Here is a 19,777-nt window from a genome sequence, read left to right as displayed (position 1 = left end):
TTATCCACACACAAGAAGAGTGGCAGGGGTGGGTGAGCAGGAACAAGTAAAAGCTGTGAAATTCAGGTCAGAGCTGTTACAGAGAACTGGACCCAAAAGGAGAATGTTGGTATTAATCAAATGATCATGTAGTTTATGCACAGAAGGAAGTAAATGGCTTAATATTCCAGATGGATAACCCTCCAAAAGAACTCGACAGTTGCAATACAGATAGAAAAGCAAGGCACTTGAAATTGTTGACTTTAGTATTCATTTCTGAAGCCTGCAATATACCCGATGGAAGATGAGGTGCTATTCTTCAAGGTTATTTTGAGCATTATTGAAATAGTGCAGGATGCCACAGACAAGCAAGTCAGAGTGGAAGTGGGATGGAGAATTAAATAGGAGGCAATTGGAAGTTTGAGCTCACCATTGTGGACTGAATGTAGGTCCTTTGCAAAGCAATCATTCCATGTGTTTTTAGTATCTCATCGTAGAAGACTTTGTCAGGACTGAAAGCAATATACTAGATTGGATGTATGAGTGAATTGCTCCTTCACTTGGTGTAGGACCTTTTGGGTCTTAACATTATGGAAAGGAAAGAAATAGTTGCTTTTATTATTGTTTTGGAGGCTGCCTTTCAATAATGGACTCTGTAATGGAGACTTTAATATGGCCATATAGAAATGTTACAAACAAGGATAGGGAATGAGAAGAGGAAACAGGATTAATCCAGAAAAATACCCAACATACTCAACAAAATGCTTGACATCCAGCTGAATATTGGAGCAAAGAAAGATGCCAGAGGAGAAAAGTGGCAGCTATCTAAGAATATGCTTTATAAATATTTCTACAGTAGACCTCATGCTGGATTGTTCATCATGTAAGTATTGGGCTTGTGTCATCTTATTTCCCTTTTTAATGTTGGATGGACCTTTGTTGCTGATGACATCACCAACCAGAGACATATCCACAAACTCAGTGCTCAATTTTAAAGCTGTTCCTGCAGTCTTTTTGCTTCCATACAGCAATTCCATGAACTTGAGACCCTGCATTATCTTGTAAGGTTCTTGACAAAACTTATGTTATGCTGATCTTCAATTTCTGTGTTTTCTGTTAGCAGCATTACTTCCCTTGCTGCATGACTTATCAATATTTTCTGCATAACTAAATAGTTAGTTCCCATTTGAGTTCCAATCCCATTCCAAATGCTCTTCAGTTTTAAAGCTTACATGAGTAAATTCTTGTTAGGCCCAATTTGTAAGTCAACAACTGTAGATCTTCTTTTGTTGCTCAAACATAGTTATAAAACTCAGCTTTCCAACAACAGCAAAAATGTATGTTTACTAAATGTTTGCCCTTTGCCCTAAGTGATTGCTTCCTGTTCCTTCACAGCTTTCATTCATTCAGTTTATCACTGCTTTCTCTTCCATATCTGTTTGCTTTCCCTTGTGCTAATGCAGTATCAATGGTTTCTTTCTCATCCAAACGTAACAAAGGTGTACAAGCAACTTCAACAAAAGCAATTGTGAGAGGTTTTGAGCTTGTTCTGATTCAAGAGCATTGCAGTGAAATTAATGTTCTGTCATCCAGTCCAATGACACGAATTTTGAGTTTTGCAATTTTAAGTCACTCCTTCCCCCTCCAATCCATCCATCCCACCTTCTGCCTTTCCAGCCCACCCTCACCCATCTTTATTCCCATCCCCCTTCCAATCCATCCATTTATGTCCCCCAACCCATCCTCTGCCTTTCTAGCACCCATTCCCCTTCACCCATTTTTATATCCCTCCCCCCTTGGTTCCATCCATCTAGTACATGCACATAGTTCATCCACAGGATTTCACTGTCAAATCACCTATACCCCCCGCCAATCCTGTTCCATCTGCCACTCCTTGACTCCTTTCTCACCTAATAGTTCCTGTCACACCTCCTTTACTTATCAAATTCCACACGCCAATGTCTCCCAACTCCACCCACCCATCATCTTTCACCCCTCCCCAGTCCACCCATATTGGCCCATCTCCCCACTACCCCTTTGATCTCAGCCTTGACGCAGTACTTGCAAAGATGCTACCCGACCCGCTGAGCTCCTCCAGCATATATTGCATTCTAGCATCTGCAGTCTCTTGTGTCTCCAACTTCATTTTTGATTATCTGAAATTTTCATTGTATTCCAGAAGTGTAGTCCTTGGATTCTTTGTGTAGCCTTGTCTGCAAGAAACTGAACAGACTCATAGGCTCCACATCACGGCATCTCAGCACAGCATCATGGTTTATTCCAATGGCACTTTCAGATAAGTCATTGGTAGGCAATCGCAACTACTCTGATAAGTCAAAAATAATTCTGTGCCTTTTACATGGATGGGCTGGGCCAGATAGTCAGTTTATGTGCTACATTACTCTATGACTTAATGAAACAAGAAGCTTAGGCGAATTGAAGACTGAATAGAGGAGTTCTGCAAAGCAGATACCCAATCTATGTTTGGTCACTCCATTGTAGCTATCACATTATTATCAATACATCAATTCACTAGTTTGGAAGCAGAGTAACTGAATTGTTGTTTCACATGAGAGAACTATTTTGGTGGGAAGGAACAACCATCAAAATGGCAACAGGTATCATAAGTCAAGTCAGTATCCATGTATACTGTCAAACAAGACATTTCTCCGAACCAGGGTGAAAAGCACAGTAGTACACGCAACACACATATAACACACAATAACTTATGAAAGTAAGAATAAAGTCTACAGATGAATTGTGCATAAATAAACAAAGTAAACTGAATAAATTAAATATTGTAAGGTACGGAACAGATTAACCAGTGACATTTCGAATGCGATGCAGCAGGGAGTTCAGAAGCCTAATGGCCTGATGGAAGAAATTGTTTCTCATCCCGCTTGTTCTTGTTTTATGCATCAGCGTCTCCTACCTGAAGGTTGAAAGTCAAGGAGGATGCTGGATGGATGGGTGGGATCTTAGATAATATTAAGGGCCCTGATGGATGGTGGGGAGACACGTATGATCCTCTCGGCCATTCTCACAGTCTTTTGTAGGGACTTCTGGTCTGATGCTCAGCTGCTCCCATACCAGCTGGAGATGAAACTTGTCAGGACACTCTCAATGGTGCTCCTATAAAAGTCAGTTAAGATGTGGGGTGAAGGGGGTGGTGGGAGGGAGCCTTGCTTGCCTCAATCTCCTTAGAAATGCTATGGATGAAAACTGAAGAAAATAAACTGGGCAAAAAGCTAGTCATGACAAAAAAAAATTCTTGGGGCAGAAAGACACAGAAATAACAGATTAACTGATGCAATCATGCTTATAAATCTAAGAGAGGAAGTAGAAGTGAATCATGAGTTTCAAGGCAGTGGAAAAGATATCGCTAGAGAAAATTAGATCAGTAACAGTTTGGGAAATGATAGCGATGTTTAATAGTGGGGCCATGGTTTTAAGAAATGACAAAGAGAACTGTCATTCAGTCTCTGTAAAGAGGGCATCAGGTTACCAAATGATAGCACTGCACTTATTACAGGTTTATTAAAAACGTTGGGTTGGTCCTAGTGAGTGGAGGAAAATTTTGGTGGTGAAAAGATCTACAGGGTAAGAGGGTAGATAGAGAATGAGGTTTATGTAGATCTGGGAATCTGAAGATGAGAGAAAAAGTCCACCCTAGGATGAAGAATCCTACCCAAGTTTAAAAAAAAGATAGAATAAAAAAATGGAGGAAAAGCTCAATATCACATCAAACTCGAAATTCATTGAGATGAGGACATAAAGAATTGAAGCCAAGTCTTCTGCTTAAGGCTGATTATTGCAATGGATTTTATACTAACCACTTGAAATAACTTCTTCAGGTAACCCCAGATAGCTTAACATTACAGAATAAATGTATTATTCCAAAGGAATTGGCACAAATCAGAGTACCACTTTTTGCTTGAATTCGTATTGTCCGCAGAGAAAGTTCACACCTTCATGTAGTTTTCTCATTTGCCTTGAAGCATAATGATAACACTTTATTCAAAGATCTTTCTGGGTCTATTGATCAGTCATTTATTTGTTGCTCGGCACCTGCAAAGCAAACAAATTTGTTTTCTATTCACGCATTTGTTACCTGCTGCAACTACAATCCAACCGCCTCAGCCCTAATAAACTGCGTCTGCGCGCTTTATTTAAAGCCAAAGGTTAATGTTAAGCGTCATCCTACACATGCGCGTTACTATGTTCTGGAAATTTCTCGGCCCGGTTGTTGATTGTAGGGAATAGATCAGGACGAATAGTTGTTTATTACTACAAACATATTAAAAAGCCGGGGTAGGTTTTCTATTATATTTCCACTAATTAAAAGACACTAAATTGAGGCATAAACATCCTACTTTTGAACTTTGGAGGCTAAGCGCAGTCACGCAGTTAATGTTAGTATGAAAGGATCGAGGCCTGGTCTCTGGTGCCTGTTGACTGAATCAAATCGAAGTTAAAACGTTTAACAGCACAATTTTTCTATTTGCTGCAGTGATTCCATCGGCTCCTATAAGCCATGGTGAAGAAGAATACGGTTCCCGATGGGTAAGTATAATCAGACTGACTTTAGACGGATTTAGTTACAGGACTAAATATAGGTGAGTCCTTGTCTAAAATGTCGGCCAACGGGTAAGTAGGAGCAAATCCGCAGCCATGTTAAGCAGCGCTTTAGTACATCTTTTGGTAAGTAAACAACCCCATCACAACTGTAAGTATCACGCTTACGAGTTTCACGTTTTTGGAGGATAAATCGTACAAGGTGGTATATTTAGGTGTGTATTCATTCCTGGTTTATACGTTCTGTGCGCTGAAGACTGGACCGCTGATCCTTTCCATTTACATGACGCCTAGACACTTCAGGTGTCGAGAAGTAGCGCAAGTTCGGGAACTTTGGATCTACAAGAAACATTGAATGTAGCAACTGCTAGGTTCTGCGTTATGTTAAAATTTAACTTCGGTCGCGGCGGCTTCGATGGGGGGGTTGGCGAATGACACAAAATAGGCTGTGAAATAGGCGGCGGTAGATCACACACCTGCAAAACTCAGCGTATTTGTTTCCTGGGGCAATGTGCCTTTTTCAGGAGGTTTGTTTCATTTCATGCGTACTTAGATAATTGAAAACAAGGGTTGGATTATAATCAATAAATTTCTACGGCTTGACAACCAAGGAACGATGCAACATCAGTTTTGTTTCTGTGTTACTGTCCAGTGGGACAGTAAAAAAACAGAATTGGATTTGCATTCTATTGAGTTGATCATTTGTATTTAGGAGCATTAATAACATATCTAAAGCCTGTAGTCAGGGGCAGCCTTCATAAAAATGTATGTTAAATACTGCTTAACGTTGAAATGTAGGAAATAAATTTGGGGAAAATTCTAAGTAAACATAAATCAATTATAGTGTGTCAAACAGTAATGGTATATAAGAAAGTGATTAGAGACTAAATGGGAAATTAATTTTAAAAATTGAATAATAGAACTGGTGTCAAAAAAAATCAGATCAAGCCTTGAACTCCTGTGGTAAACCCTGTATGGGAGTGAGCTGTAAAAGCACCTATGCCTGTGTCTTAGCTGATGCATACCTGTTCTATTATGAAGGCACAATTTCCTTCAGCATTCATGCCTGTGTTACATGTAAACTTGTGGGAATAAAATAAACATTTGATTAATAAATCAGATGAATACTTTTAATAATAGACAAGTTAATTTAAGTTGTTTGAGAGATTTGTTTTGCACTTATGGCTAAGCAAAAAGGTTGGGTGTGCATGTCCAATGAACTTTGGGGATCCACTCATTAAATTTGCTCTTGGTTCTGTATTCATTGCTGTGGTTTCATTCCATTGAAATTCAAAGCTTGCTTTTACAAAATAAATCTTTCATACTGTGAATTGTCAGTCAATTTTTTTTTTGTATCCCACATCTGACAGGCAGCACATTTAGTAACTTGATCATTTCCTTTGACTATACTGGCTTTGCATCCTTAAAATGAATCTAATTGTCATGTGCATCATTGTTCTCTTGCACATGAATGGAACTACTTTATGGATGTGAATATAAAAGTCAGTAAAATTTTAGTGTTTGGTTATATTCAAAAATATCAGAAGGTGGCAATAGCAAACTGCTTCTGTAGAACAATCTGTCAGGGATAATCATGGTCATGGATGGACCATGATTACCTGCGTCATGTGACACAGCACAAAATGATACCCAAAATGGGGATCTGAAAAGTGCTTTGATAAGCCATAATCTGATAAATTCTGAAGCTGTTGTCATTAAATCCTGAGCATAAATCAGTATGTCTCATTATTGAATAATGTAGCTTTGACTTACAAAAAAAACATTGCATACTGCTTGTATATGTCATATATGGCATTTAGACACAGCACTATTTTCAGCAGTTTTAATGATGGAATGGGAAATACTCTTTGATGTCTTGCAATTAAGTGTGAGGTGGAAAATTAGGGAAAATATTCACATGATTAAGCCAGTTAATTTGAATGAATGCAGCAACCTAAGAGGTAGGCTGATTAGTCTGTTGAAAAATCAGATTGAGATATGTTTTATCCATATGTAGTTTCACAAAACAATATCTTGAAATAATTATTCAGATAAAATAATGCCAAGTGACTCAATGGAAGTTATTGAACTAAACTAAACTAAAAGTCTGAAATTACAAATAAATGAAGCCAGGCCTTCTGTTTGTGCCTTTATAAACTATCCTCATTGAATGCATGGAATATAGATCTCAAAATTGTCTCTGACACACCTTAAAATTTTGGCATTGCTATTGACAATGTTTCTGAATGTGATATTGAGGCTGGTTTAATTTTTTTATCTTTTGATTTTTTTTGTCAATACTTGTTCACTAGTACGATCTTCTTTGAATAGCAGTAGAATTACATACTCATGGTTTAATAGTACAAACAGTAGTGATTTTTCTTCTAAAACAATGCTGTCATCAAGGCATCATAATCAGCAGCAACGTAAACCTAATGGCATACAATCCTGAATTAGTCTGCTATTCCTTCAATATATTTAGATTTGATTGGTGACTCCGGCTCTAATTTTACATTATATTTGATTGTAGTAAATACAACTTTTTTCATAACAATCAACTGCATCTATTTATTGCAATTGCAGCACTCTGCTGGATAGTACTGAGCTGCTTCAATCAGCATTGCATTTGAATCTGAAGTTGGCTAAACAAAGAGCAATGAGTTTTCTTTACTGTGACTTATCACAGTGTTTATTACCTTGTATAAGACTAAATTAGGATAGATAACGTGATCTCTGAGAGAATTGTCTTTTTAAGTATAGCTTTGAAATGCATCACCGTTGTACAGACATATTTGTTTTATTTAAATACTTCACGCTGATCTCGAATTGTAAGTCAGTGTCCTTGGACAGTTGCCTCTCTCTTCCCCCCCCCCCCCCCACCAAGAGGCAGGTTCTTGTGGCCACAGAGGGGTAAACCAATTTTTTTTTTACAATAGATGAACTCCAGCTGATGAATTGGGTATTCCATCGTATTCCAAATGTGCCCTTACAAATTATATTTTGTCTTGGTTCCAAGTACTGTTGCTATTTTGTCAAAAAGTTAATAAATGGCATCTTTAAGAAAAGTGACCAAATTATATGACAATTTTAAACATGGTATTTGTAGTTTTCAGCAGTTTTTTCTAATAAGACTTGGCTACATTTACAAATGGTGTTAGCATTGTTGCAGTAATTGCTGTAAATGTGTTTGGACATCCAGACATGTGCTTTTGAATCAATAAAAGTTGGTGTTCAGAAGTGCCGTTCTAGATTTGAATGCATTCTTATACATAAGCAATTTTAATTAGATCTAGGCATTGATCAGTACTGTTACCTGCATGTAGTAATCATCATTGGATATAGTTAGCTCATGTTACACATTTTTAGATTTGTTTGGAATTTAGAGTCTTGAGTAGATTCAGGATTGCTAAAACAAGTTTTCCATAGCTACCTGCTGTTTGATCATATTGGGTTGTGTGCTTTATAAATTACAGTCACTGTTTTTAAGATACTTTGTTTTTGAAGCACTTTGAAGTACCATGAAATAGAAATGCATGTCCTTTAATTTGTATTATTTAATAAATTTTGTAAAATAACATTAAGGTAGTGAGTTCAAGTTTTTTCCACTGGCTCTTCCAGCTGTTAATTTGATTCTTCACATTTGATTTTAAGTTGAATTCATTTATGTTCAAAATAGAAAGTGACTTTTTTTTTAGGGTGAAAGGTATTAGTACCTAATACTCAGTTCTAGTACCTAATTTTTCTAGTAAGCTTGGAAGTGTATGTCATCTGGTACCTATATATGAGGGGTGATTGATAAGTTTGTGGCCTAAGGTAGAAGAAGATGAGTTATTAACTTCAAGCTTTCTGCATTTTCACTCAGAATTGAACTGCACGTGCATGTAACGAGAGCTGTAGAACTCATCTCCTTCTACCTTAGGCCATGGATCACCTGGAGGTCCAAGATGCTCTCATTACATGCATGTGCAGTTCAACTCGGAGTGAAAATGCAGAAAGTTTGAAGTTAATAACTCATCTCCTTCTACCTTAGGCCACGAACTTATCAATCATCCCTGCTGTGGACCACTTCTACAGAGAAGGGATCCGTATGCTCCATGACCGCTGGACTAAGTGTGTAAATGTAGGAGGGGACTATCTACCTTAGGCCACAAACTTATTAATCACCCCTCGTATGCGTTACTTGATCCAGATTGGAAATTGATTACATGCAGAGGAACAATTACTGATTTCCAGAACATCAGATGTCCTCCTTCAAAAAATGAGGTTTCCTTCCTCTACCATAGATGCAGCCCTCGCTCACATCTCCTCCACTTCCTGAACATCTGAACTCACCCCATCTTCCCACTGCCTTAGCAGTGATAGAGCTCCTCTTGACCTTACCTACTACCCCATGAGCCTCTCCACTCAACACATCATCCTCCCAAACTTCTGCCATCTCGAAAGGGATCCTGCCACCAAACATATATTTACCTCATCCCCACCACCACCCCACTTCCACAGGCATCGCTTCCTTCCTCCATGATTCTCTTGTCCATTTGCTCCTCCCTACTAATCTCCTTCCCAGCACTTACCCCTGCAAGCAGTCAAAGTGCTGCACCTGCCCATTCACTTCCTCCCTCACCTCCATTCAGGGCCCAAAACAGTCCTTCCAGGTGAGGTAATATTTCATCTGTTAATCTGTGTCTAATGTGTCCAGCGCTCCTGATGCAGCCTCCTCTACATTGGTGAGATCTGTCGTAAATTGGGGACCACTTTGCTGAGATCCTCTGCTCCATCCACCAAAAACTTCACAGTGGCCAAACATGTTAATTTCAATTCCATTTCCCGTTCCAACATGTTGGTTCATAGTCTCCTCATGTGCCAAGATGAGAACACCCTCCCATTTCAAAAAAAATGCTATTTCTCTCCCCGCCCCCCTCTATTCCCCACTCTGGCTTCTTACCTGCCTGTCATTCCCCTCCCCTGAGGTCCTAACTTTTCTCCTTTCTCCTGTGGTCCACTCTCCTCTCCTGTCAGATTCCTTCCTCTCCAGCCTTTCATCTTTCCTACCGAACTGGCTTCACCTGTCACCTAGCTATCCTCCCCCTCCCCATCTTTTTATTCTGGTGTCTTCCCCCTTCCTTTCCATCCTGAAGAATGGTTTTGGCTCGAAAAATTGACTGTTTATTCATTTCATAGATGGTTTCTGTCTTGCTGTTCCGCCAGTATTTTGTGTGTTGCAATTACTGATATGCAGAATCACTACCTAAAATAATTGTCAAAATTTAGCAAAATGCAGCCATAATTAATTTTTATTTGCCTGGTTCCTTTGCTGTTCTATTGTATCGGATCAAAATTGAGTTTGTGAAAGCTTTTTGTATATTAAAAAAAAAATTGCTTCCTGTAACCAGTGAAGTGTTGGCGCATGGTCAAGTGGTTAAGGCATCAGTCTAGTGATCTGAAGGTCGCTAGTTTGAGTCTCAGCTAAGGCAGTGTGTTGTGTCCTTGAGCAAGGCACTTAACCACACCTTGCTCTGTGACAACACCGGTGCCAAGCTGTATCAGCCCTAGTGCCCTTCCCTTGGACAACATCGGTGGCGTGGAGAGGGGAGACTTGCAGCACGGGCAACTGCTGGTCTTCCATACAACCTTGCCCAGGCCTGTGCCCTGGAAATCTTCAAAGGCGCAAATCCATGGTCTCACGATACTAACGGATGCCTAAAAAAAACAGTGAAGTTCAAATTAAATGTATCGAAGAATGTCTAAATTAAAATTGTAAGAAATTTTCATTTATGACATTTGAAAAGGGTGGATAGGGAGAGAAGTGATTAAAGCAGAGCAAAAGTTGCATTTATCTTAATTTGGAATATTGCTTGCATTGCAGTAATAAGTGCTTCTTGCATCCCAGTGTAATTGTCATTAATATCATGAGATCAACAGGTGCAGTCTTAAGTACAGAAACTGACTGCATTCTTATTTCTCAATTTGAATTACACCTAAGTAGTAGGCTGGAAATAATTTATTGAAATGCAATGGCTTAATCTATATTTTATAGTTTTAGGTTTTGTAGAAATCAATCACTTCAGGTTTCAGGTAATATTGCTTGTTTAAGTTACCAACTCTCAAACAATTTAAATTGAATCTGGAGAGAAATGTTGATCTGATTTGCTCTGGCAGCCTGTCAGCATTTCTGCGGATGAAACATTGGCTGCCTGGAGTGCATCTTTTCTGGATTTCAGTGATCCATGCAGCATCATGGAAGTGTGGAATGTGCTGGAATCCAGAGGACATTCTGTTACTTGGCTTGGGAGCTGGATGTACTTCATATTCAGCCGGCTTAAAGCTGAGGGGCCCAAATCTTCCCTACCTAACATGATACTGTTAATTCAGAGGTTTTATGACCTCATTTTGAAAGCAAGGTAAGTATAGTTAAGTTTATCATTTCACTTACTGTTCTTGAAGGTAGTTTAATTTTCAAATTGATTTCATTTTAAATGTCTCTGATTAACAGACATTTGGAAACAGTGAAGCAGACCTTTATCAGCAACAGCACATAGCTGCAGGGCTAGGACCTTTGTTGGAAACCCCATGGCCACAAAAGGTTACTGTGGTCATGGAAGAACTTTGATGGTCAAGCATGATTTGATCAATTGTAATTGATACTTGTACGTCATGCAGCTTAAGTCAATACTGTCTGCAGACAAGATGCAAGAATCAAATTTGTTGAACAATAAAATTTGCTATATTGAGCAATGATGTATTTCTTGGGGACAGATGTGGACTTGGAGGTAGTAATTTTCAGAAGGTTAATGCCTTCATTTTTTTCTTGTGTAAACTCTGATTTACCTTTTACTCTTTTTTTCATCAACAAATTGTTTTATTTCTGTACTAGGCCAGTCATTCACAAGATGTGCACATGTCAAATCCTCTTGAATTACAACAAAGTTTTCTTGATTTTTAACCAAATGCTTATCAGTAGAGGCTAACATGCCACCTGTTGTCTTGATTTAGGGTACCTGATTGCTAATATTCTTTGGCTTGAGAAGAAGGATTCTCTGCAAATCCATCTAAATGTCATCGTTTCAGCTCTACCATGTTTGTATCGTAGACAAATTTAGACATAACTGGGTAGCTGAGATCTCAGTACTGATGTCTGGTTTTCATAAAATTTGGAAAACTTTAAAGGATAACGTAAATTCATCAGCAATAGGCAAATGCTTGTCAAAGCTATTTGATTTACAAGTTTTTAGTTTGATTAATTTTTCTGATTTAAAATTTTTCATTCATTACATTTGGAGATCCACAATTTCTAATAAATTGTCTTGCAGTAAGTACATAGGACATAGTAATGCCTGATATTTCTATATTCCTCATTACTTCCTAGAAGTAACATCTACTTTCTGTAATAACTAGGTTAAAAACAAAGGCAATTGATCTTTTTAGAATGTAAGCCAATCTTCTGAACCTTGTCAAATTCAAAGACTTTTTTTAATGGAATTTTTCAATTGCAGCATCTTGTTTCACTCTGCTGGACTCTATCAAAGAACCAAAAAAAAGCTGCATGCAGTTAGGTAGCTTTTGTAGAGAGAGAGAGAGAGAGACTTGAGATTGAGGATCCTTCTGAACTAGAACAAATTAGCATGTGTCTGTAAGAGAAAAAAACTGAGGAGATGTCTGTGATATCGTGTAGACCACTGGTATATGTATGGCCTAGATAAACATAACTTTAAAAACTGACACAGGAGGGGGGAAATATTGAAACAAATATACAATCTCATATAAGGGGGGAAACTGAGGAGGGGTAGGGGTATATAGGAGGTTGGAGGAGAATATGAAGAGTTAAATATATTACATTGTTAAATTTTAATGTATATACTGAGGGCTCCATTGTATCCTGCCAGAGGATTAGGTTCTGTTTTGGAACTGAAAAAGACTGAACATGAGTGTTCCTAAGTTTGAATAGGAAATTCAAATTATAAGCTCAGTCAAGCTTTTGGGCTAAACAGTGATATTTGAGTTTAATTATATTTATGCATGGAGAAATAATCCATTCCAGTTCGGGGTGGGGGGGGGGTGGTTAAAGAAGTGTGGAGCTTTCATGAGTTATGTTTGCCTTGTAAATTTGCAACTGCATTTGTGTTCAAATATTTATCTTCAAAGTTTGAAGTAAAAAAGATAATTGGATAAGGTTGTACATCTTTGCACGTAGACTCCTTTGTTGTGCTCTGATTTTAAAAATTACATACAAATTTAGTAAAGGCTTAAGGCTATAACAATAATAGGATACTGTTGAAGGAGTCGAACTTATTGCTGTAGTTTGAGTGGAGGCAAGCAAACCAGCTATGGTTATACACAAGCTGTCTAATTGAATGTTATGATAACCTTTGAACTTTGGTGGGAAAATTCAGTTATACATTATGTAGATCTTTAAACTTTAAGGCAGGAGCAATAGAACTTTAGGAACCTTTGCTACCATTGTGTCATATCTTCATCTTTACATAGTTTGTATTTTGGCCTTTTTACAGAAGGATTTTGTACCAGGAGAATCTTTTCCAGGCATTCAGGATCTCTGCCAAGGGTAATGGAAGAAAGGAGAACCTGGAAAAGTTCTGTAACTCTGTTCAAACTTTGCAGTGACTTTAAGTCAATGCTACTTCCTTGTTCTGGAAGATGTATGCAAATAGAATTGTTTTATCTGTACATTGGTGCCATTTGCAAGGCAAGTTACTTAAAACTTTAAAACTATCGTTGTGATTCTTAGTGTAATGAATCTATTTGTGACCTTGAAAAGCATTGTACACAACAGGTTCTTGATTCCTTGGATGAAAATAATTCCAATAAATGGGTCATTTTGAATCACAAACATGATAAACGTTTATAAATGGATGTTAGTAAAATGCATCGGGGATGTGAATGTACTTACAAGCTAATAGTGGTTACCTAGCCCTTTGAGCTGCTCTGCTATTTGGGTGGTCATGACTGAAGTCATGGTAATCTTAGCTCTACATTTTTTACTTGCCCCTCCGGTAGTCTTTCATCTTGTATTTAACAGCAATTGTTCTACTTCTGTTTAAAGTATATTAGGAGATTCTACTTCTACTCTCCTGTGAGGAAGAGTTTCAAAGAAAAAATTTCAACTTGCCTGTCTTGAATGTTTGACCTCTTATTTTTAAACTTAGATCCCTAGCTCGAATTCCTCACAAGGAAGTATTTTCTGCACACCCACTCCATCGTCAGGACTTGTACATTATGCAGTATCATCACCAGAATATTGTCTGCTGTTTAAGTCCAGTATGATGACTTCCATTATATTTTGACTAAAACCTTGTGACAACCATTGGAGCAGAAAAGAATGTGAATTTTCACTTTTGTAAATTGCATCTATTTCATTACAAGTCAACTGAAATTCAGTCAAATGTGTAAACCATAAAATGTAATATAGTAATTTCCAAACTCTGATCCTTGCCTTTGAGCACTGAATGAAAATACATTTCAGTAGTGAAGTAGAGCAACACACTCACTTACGTTGAAATTGTAGCCTCCATAAATATTTACATTTTTGACGAGGGATATTCTTTGGTTGTCACACACAATCTTGCTATTTCAAATGATGCATTGCTGATCTGCTTGCAGATCGTGTACCATATCTGTTTTGCTGTCTAGCAAATTGGGGACAAGTTCATGTGCTGGGCCAACACTGAGAAGAGCCAAGGCAATAGTCTGTTCTGCCTTTAATAGTATTTTGATTTTTCTGGTTTGAAAGGCAATATCTGTAAAGAGAAACATTTCGTAAGTGAGTAGACACCTGGATTCAAATCATTATGGCAAACTTGGAACCATTATCAAGAGAATTTAATTGGATTACTAAACAACCAGAACGAACTTCTGTTTAGTGCAGTGAAGTAGGAAACGTGGAATTTAAGAAGCAGCCACATCTGAAAGTAAATTTTGATCCAAGGATCTTAATTTCACATTTTGGCATACAAAGGGCAAAGAAAACTTGAGAAATTAAAGTTATTGTGTTGATGTTCAGGAGAATCGAACTATTTTGTGGATTGGAAAATGTGTTCGAATTTTATTCAATTGCTAAATGTGTGCTAAAGGAATAAAAGGACAGTTTTCAACTTTTGATGTACTCTGCACAACTTAACATTGGGAAATGCTTTGCAGACAGTTTAGGTTTACATATAGGGGAAAGTAATTTTGATTTTCTTGATTATTGGAGGAAGAAATGAAGCATCAAAATGAAAAATGCTTTTTGGGATGCAGTCAAAACTATTCTGTATCAGTGATTTCAACTTCAATGAAGAAGGAAGCGTTTACTCAAATTTCAGCAAATTTTTGGTACTTGTTCTGACATCGAAAGTATTGACGAAGATCAAGCAATTTGCAGCAACAACAATCAAGTTGGTTGATCAACAGATCATATTAAACAATTCAAGCAAAGAAGCAATGTTTGACTTGCAGTCCACATGCTAAATGTTGGAGGTACACAAATTTCATTTTGAAGTAGAAACATATGAAAACATTATAAGGAAACATAATTCAATGTGCCCCAGAATGTGTCAGCAGTGATCCACTTGTGGTTGCTTGTCCACAAACCCCCATTTAATTTTGATGGATCTCCCTAGTGGTCACATCCTTGCTAAAGCTTCATTGATGAAGCAATGTTCTGTCTTGGTATCAGAACCATAGTAGTGACGGAGGCAGTTTCTCCCACAACATTTGAAGAAACAAGTATTTAGTAGTTGAGGCATACAAAGCTCCAAACCTGTTGCGAGTAAATGAGAGTGGTGCAATGAGCATGGTGGGCTGAAAGGTCATTTTCTATGCTGTAGAACTGACAACTTTTGTGTGTATGTGAAAGGGTGGGGAAACTTGAGCCACACTGTGACATAGTTGACTGACAAAGATTGAAACACTGAACATTGACAGTTGGAAGCATTCTGGAGCTATTAAAGAGCAGCTGCCATTTTCTTAAAATACATCTTCATTTCAATTTTGGATTGAATTCTGTTTCTTGTGCTTTGTAGTCTTCCCTCTGCATTAGAAATCCATTGGAGACTTTGCCGATTTACTGACCCAAGTGCTGAGTAATTGTGAGAACTTTGTGCTGTCTAGTTGCACTTGTGTTTGAGATCAATGGTGGTTCTGAAATTCAGGACTTCAGATGTGTGCTTATGCACAAATCCCAAATTTGCTGAGGAATATTGAGCAAGTGGAACTACCAGTGTTTTTTAGGAGGAGACATCTGAGCTACTTGGTAAACAACCCAGCCCGATAAAACTAAGCAATAATTATGCCAAAAATGTCAAACTTAATATAACTAAGGATTTTTCAGTGTATTTTATGTCCTGAGCAAAAGTTTAAAAGATGGTTGAAGCTTGAAAGCTGAAGGTTGCAACGAGTACAACCTGAAAAGGTCTGATTAAATCCCTAATGGCAAAGTGGGGATTTTCAGATTTAGATACAGTGGAAAATATGAGCAATGGTTAACTCTGGTAGTTTACTTTTCATTTCACCAATTTGGTCTCTGCATATAGTGGTGAAATAACTTCAATTTGAGCTTGGCAGGAAATTGGCCCATACTTTCTTTGTGGGTGGTTATTGTGGAATTCCTTGAGTGGATCTTTATAGTAGCAGACAGTGAAGGAATAGTGGAGATTCTTCAAATCTTTTTGATTAAAGAATATTGGGTGTAATTTAGTAAATTGGGAGCTAGAAAAAGCAAAAGTATCTCAGTGGAGAAAGTGAGTTGAAGTGCAGGGAGGAGACCAAATCATGAATCAAAGAATTTTACATTTTGAATTGCTTTTTAATCAGAAGCCAAAGTGTCTACTTTGCGCAGTAAGAGGGGAAACCCTAATGACAAAACAATAGATCTTGAATTATATGTCAGTTGAACTGAATTAAATGAGTCTGAAGATCATATACCAAGTTTGCCAACAATCTGAATTTTGTTTTAAAATTGATGGTTAGGAAACTGTTACAGAGATTGAAAGCAGTGGTTTTGATGGACCTAGTTTTTGATAGTGTATATCCTGTACTGAATGTGGACATTAAGTGTCCTCAGTTGGAGATAAGAGTTTATTGTGGTGTCACATCCATATAAATACACACTTTCAATCTTGTGGGTAACATTTTAGATGAGAAATGAGAGGTAGCAGGGTAGATTCTGGTTTGCAGGAAGAAACATCCAAGTGTTATGTACACTGTTACATTATAAGTGAAAACTTTTGTAAGAATAGATCCAGCTCATTTTTTTTGAGCTATTGCAGGATACCTATAATACCTCAAAACTAAATTTTAAAAACCACAGATGGACTAGGCTGAGAGATTTAATTTATTTAGCAATACAGTCTGGAGTGGGCTCTTCTGGCCCTTTGAGCCATACCACCTCACCAAACCCGATTAGCCCTAACTTAATCACAGGGCAATTTACAATAACCAATCTCAACCTACCTGGTACGCCTTTGGAGGTGGAAGGAAAGCAGAGGACCTTGGAAAAGCCACACATTCCATGGGAGGTGATGTACAGGGACTCCTCACAGTATAGTGTCAACATTGAACATGGAACTCCAGAACATCCCGAGCTGTAATAGCATTGTGCTACCACTACACCACTGAGGGTCTTTACCTTGTTACATTGTTATAGTATATCAGGTTACTTTTGGAGCTATTCCCATGTGAGAGCTTGATTGGAGTAGCAGCAGTGTCCAGGTTAGATCTTGACCTCTGCTGTTGGTTTTCTTTGTTTCTCCCCTGGATGTTTTGGTTTCACTGCAGATGCGAAACACCAAATTGATAGGTTAATTACCCATGGTTTAGGTAGAATTGGAGAATAAGGGTGAAATTGATGGACATGACAGACAGAAAAGGTTACAGGAAAACAATTGGAGGAATGGCATTGCCCTGAGAGCCACCATAGCCTTCATGGGCCAACTTGTATATTCTAAGGAAATGTGATTCAAATTAACTTTGCAAAAGTCAGAATTGAAAACAAGAAGTACAAAGAGAAGTTGGAGATTGTGGTAGTTTGCAAATTCAGCTATTGATGAGTAAATGACAAATCTGAAAGGGAAGAACAATAATTAATTGAAACAAATAACCATCAGTGTCAACGGCACAAGGAAGGCAAGTTGAAAGTAAGTAGTTTATTAAGATCATATTCATTTTAAAGGCATTACAGTTTGGTCTGGGGAAATGGGCACAATTATATATGAAGATGAGTTAGATTCTTCAGCGGGAGTCAAGGCAAGAGAAGTAAGTGGCAAAGGAAGTAAATTAGGTATTTTCAGTCTGTGACAAAATAGTCGTAAGGTTTGGGGTGAAGGAAGAAGAGTTACAAATAACAGTTTAAACTTTAAAAAAAAACATGTACATTCCAATATGAGCAGAAATTGGAGTTTCTGCAAGAGAATGGGGCCTAATAATCTGTAGTCCAGCCAGGTCAGGTGCTGAATGACTAAACTGAATCATTTGTCCAACATTTGATTTTCTGCATACTTAAGCAGAGGTGAAAGACACAGGTGAAATACCGTTGTTAAATAAAAATTTAATTATCAAAACATCAAAGTATTGGTTTGGTTGAGAATTTGTGAGAAATAATTCCCTAGAATGGTCATGTTCATTAGCTGATGCCTAATGGACATGACTTAACTATGGATAGCATTGACTGTCAAAATGAATAAATTGGAGATGACACCTAAAGTCCTATTTGTTGACACAGGTTTATATTTTATAGGGCTTTTTTTTCCCCCAGTCTACTGACTTGAGGCACACTGAAAACGTAGGGATACCAGTTAGATCATGTTTGAAGTTGACGTTCCAGTCTAACTGCAGAGCAAGTTTTGTGTTATATGTACAAAAATGTTTGGAAAGGAATTCATTGAAAATAGCATTAAATATCAAATTTGCACAACATTAACTGATTTGCCAGAATACTTTTTGTGCTTAATTGTCAAATAGTTAAGAAAAAGCATTTGTGCATTGGACTGGAGCTAGGATTGTCTATTGGATTAACCTATTAACCAATTTTTCCAGAAACACAATTCGGGATAAAGTAGTTTATTTAAAAAAAACATTACTGTCACAGCTCCTAAGGCTTGTGGCGCTGGCACTACTTGCTGCAGCACTTGCCCACTTCTAGAGTTTTAAATTTTAAAAACATGTATATCCTTTGGTGTTATTTAAATGTCTAGCTATAACCATGGTACTTGCAATAACTGTCAGGCATATATATAATAATTTTAACTTGCTGCAAATTACATTTTTAAATATGTGGTAGCATATCAACCAAAATGGATCTTCTGTGATTTTAATTTTGCCATTTATTTAAAACAGTATTTGTGTTTCCATCTAAAGTTTACAATAATTGTACCCAAAAACCTTTTTGTTTGAATCTCTTTGGAATTTGGGATAATGCCTTTGATTATCCTGAAGCCAGGATAATCAAGACTCCAAAGGTCCACAACCTTAACTACATTTTTTTCCAAGCAGTTTGAGTTGTTTTGATACTGCTTTTTTTTTTGACTTCATGTAACTTTTATTTAAAACTGTACCTCATTCTTTGTAGAGTTGTGTTGCCATCTCATTTATGTTGCTAAAAATTTTCTGAATTGTTTATAGCTTAAAATATTGTAATAAATCAAAAGGTGGTTTTGGATTGAAATTTGGCTTTATGGTTCTTTGAACAATTATGCTTATGTGTTCACTGATTTTTTTTGTGTGGCTTATTCACTTATATAATTATTTAAACGTGCAGTTTAGTTGTCAGATAATGATTCCATTGTGAAATGGAATTTGGTTTGTAAATGGAATGCATTATCTCAGGCTTTCTCAACAGTGGATTTATCCTTTTTACTTGAATAATCACCAGTAATAGAAAAAGAAATGGGGAAGCCATGACTGATTTCTGTTTGGTTAAGTGGTTGAAATGTAATTTCATTAGAATGCCATAGATATATGGCTGTAGATTAAAGTACCTAACAAATCAAACAATTATTATTTGTTAATGTGAAGGATTTTTTAAAATCTTGTAAACTCTGATCTTTGCCCCCATTCCTCTTCTCATTCTCACGACTGATCAGAGTTACTAAATCTCTGGAAGACTTCATTAAAATTTGAGAGAGAAGTGCATTGAATACCTGGCAATTTGGCTTTGAAGAGATTAAGATTGTTTCTTCTATAAGATGGAACAATGTGGCTGATTGAGGAAAAATTTAAAGCAAATAACATGCCTTCT

The 19,777-nt window shown here is 37.4% G+C and overlaps 2 protein-coding genes across 2 annotated transcripts in view; one reads left to right on the top strand and one right to left on the bottom strand.

The window, feature by feature from the left end:
- The window catches only part of LOC134359133 (protein CC2D2B-like), a 139,454-nt gene extending 138,420 nt beyond the window's left edge, over nucleotides 1-1,034 (bottom strand). Inside the window, exon 1 of the mRNA XM_063072098.1 lies at nucleotides 841-1,034. Within this exon, the coding sequence (XP_062928168.1) occupies nucleotides 841-1,034 (194 nt within the window). The remainder of the gene's footprint in view (nucleotides 1-840) is intronic.
- Nucleotides 1,035-4,174: 3,140 nt separating this feature from the next.
- Nucleotides 4,175-19,777, top strand: part of LOC134358983 (RNA/RNP complex-1-interacting phosphatase-like) — a 48,499-nt gene continuing 32,896 nt past the window's right edge. The window contains exons 1-2 of the mRNA XM_063071734.1: nucleotides 4,175-4,290; nucleotides 4,490-4,542. Of these exons, the coding sequence (XP_062927804.1) occupies nucleotides 4,514-4,542 (29 nt within the window). The 5' untranslated portion in view covers nucleotides 4,175-4,290; nucleotides 4,490-4,513. The remainder of the gene's footprint in view (nucleotides 4,291-4,489; nucleotides 4,543-19,777) is intronic.

Source organism: Mobula hypostoma, chromosome 19, assembly GCF_963921235.1.
Source record: "Mobula hypostoma chromosome 19, sMobHyp1.1, whole genome shotgun sequence".
NCBI classification, from domain to species: Eukaryota; Metazoa; Chordata; class Chondrichthyes; order Myliobatiformes; family Myliobatidae; genus Mobula; species Mobula hypostoma.
Note: the sequence above shows the minus strand (reverse complement) of the source record. Positions and strands in the feature narration are given on the sequence as shown.